The sequence below is a fragment of the Babylonia areolata genome, chromosome 11 (assembly GCF_041734735.1).
Source record: "Babylonia areolata isolate BAREFJ2019XMU chromosome 11, ASM4173473v1, whole genome shotgun sequence".
NCBI classification, from domain to species: domain Eukaryota; kingdom Metazoa; phylum Mollusca; class Gastropoda; order Neogastropoda; family Buccinidae; genus Babylonia; species Babylonia areolata.
The window spans coordinates 17948063-17950562 of NC_134886.1; the positions used below are offsets into that span (position 1 = coordinate 17948063).

The window sequence follows — 2500 nt, forward strand, 5'->3', positions numbered from 1 at the left end:
AATACAAATAGATTGGCAGTGTGTGCTAGGGGGTGGGTGTGTTTGTGTGTGTGTGTGTGAGGGGGTGGGGGTGGGGGGGGGGAGCAGTGGGCATTGGTTCGGGCACAGGTGCAGGTGTGATTTCCAACAACCGACAACATTAATTGACGTGGTGGTGGTGGTGGTGGAAGCGAGGCCGGCACTTACGCACTCCTGACGACTCCATTCTGGAAGCGACGTTGACGGTATCCCCGAACAGACAGTACCGGGGCATCTTGTAGCCCACCACCCCTGACACGACGGACCCTGGACAAAAAACAGATAGATAGGTAGATAGATAGATAGATAGGTAGACAGACAGATAGGTAGATAGGTAGGTACATAGGTTGACAGCTAGATAGACAAACAGATAGATAGATAGATAGATATGTAGGTAGGTTGATAGATAGATAGACAAAGAGATAGAGAGACAGATAGATATGTAGATAGGTAGGTAGATAGGGTGATAGGTTGATAGATAGATAGATAGACAAAAAGATATATATATATGTATATATATATATTATATATATATATATATATATATATATATCGAGAGAGAGAGAAAGAGAGAGAGAGAGAGAGAGAGAGAGAGGTAGATAAGTTGATAGATGGACATATAGATAGGTAGGTAGGTAGGTAGATAGGCTGATAGATAGGTTGATAGATAGATAGACAAAAAGATATATATATATATATATATATATATATATATATATATATATATATATATAGAGAGAGAGAGAGAGAGAGAGAGAGAGAGAGAGAGAGAATGAATGAATGAATGAATGGTTTATTCATTTATAGGCCATGGCCCCTTATGAAAGGGTGTCACAATTTCTTCATAAACATTGCATCGTGCATTGAAAAATGACATTCGTTCAGATAATATAAATATAACATACCTTAATTTTAAGTAATATTTATGTCCTCACCTTAGTAATACATAATGCACATCATGAAACATATTGTATTCAAATGACATTTATACACTTAAATGATATATGATATACGCTAAATGATAACTCTTACATGCGTAGCTAATGACACTCAGTTACGTTATACACATCGTCCGTATGTAGTCGTTACTGGATACACTAAGACATAAGAACAGATCGGAGCTTAAACGATTTATACAGATAAATTGATAGGTTTCTAATAGTTTGTTCATGCGCTGATGCCATAAGTAACGACAGTCTAAACTGACTTGGGAACTTAAAATATTTCAATGGTATGTACTGTACTCTTAAATTATACAAGACAGGGCAGGACAGAACAAAATGCACCTCATTTTCTTTCTCCATCTGGCAAAGTGGACATAATAAGTCAGCCTCGTTCTGCATTCTATAACGATAACTATGTTCAGCAATATCGGAAATGCCCAGTCTGAATCTTGTCATTGTATACCTTAAATATCTATCTAGATTCATTAGTAAATATGTTTTGATATCAGGTATAGTGCAAAAAGTTCTGTAAACATTAAATCTTTCACTATTTTTTACATGAAAGTCCCATTCTTGCCATCTACACAGAATTAACCTTTCCTTGAAAACCCGAAGAAACTCATCAATCCCTTCCACACCTTGGTTAAGCCATACATAACCAAAACCAAACATGAACAACTTAGAACGTATGTTAGTAGCCCAGTTTGTTTTACCACGTGCATCAAGATCGAATAACATTTTGTAGGCTTTGTGAGGTAATCTAGACTCATGCATTCTTACTAATTTTAGCCAGTACTTAATGCACTTCATAACTGAATTTATATAAATAGGATACCTGTTTGTTTCTCCATATACAAAATCATTAGGTGTTCGTGTTTCTACACCCAAATATCTTTTTAATGCAAATAAATGAACCTTTTCACAATTAAATGCTGCTCTGTCAAGTCCCCATATCTCAGCACCATACTGTACTATTGGTTGAATTTGTGAGTCAAATAATTTCAAATAAGTATTTAAAGAATTACATTTTAACTTTGATAACTTTTGCAATATGCATAATAAAGCATTTTTTGCTCTGCTACAAAGATTGTTACAGGCTGCCACAAAACTCAGTCTAGTAGAGAAGTAAATTCCTAAGTATTTATATGCATTAATAACTGGCATAACAATACCATTATATGTCCACCTTTCCCTAGCGGCTAAATACCCCCCTTTCCTAAATACAATGATATTACTTTTATCCATGTTTACTTTCAAGTGTAGAGCTGAAGCTGCATGATATAGACTATTAAGCTGTGTTGAGAGAGAGAGAGAGACAGAGACAGAGAGAGACAGAGACAGAGAGACAGAGAGAGAAATAGATAGGTAGATAGATACAGATAGATAGATAGATAGATAGATAGATAGATAGATAGATTGGTACATACATGCATACATACATACATACATACGTAAATGAATAGACAAATCAACAAACAAATAAAGAAAGAAAAGAAGAAAGAAAGAAAGAAAGGAAGAACATGCGATGCACACACACA

General features: G+C 35.4%; 1 protein-coding gene across 2 annotated transcripts in view; it reads right to left on the minus strand.

Annotated features, from left to right (window-relative positions):
• The window catches only part of LOC143287312 (guanylate cyclase 2D-like), a 33670-nt gene that overhangs the window by 8958 nt on the left and 22212 nt on the right, over nt 1–2500 (minus strand). For both annotated transcript variants that reach the window (XM_076595262.1, XM_076595260.1), the window contains exon 5: nt 187–285. In XM_076595262.1, the coding sequence (XP_076451377.1) occupies nt 187–285 (99 nt within the window). The remainder of the gene's footprint in view (nt 1–186; nt 286–2500) is intronic.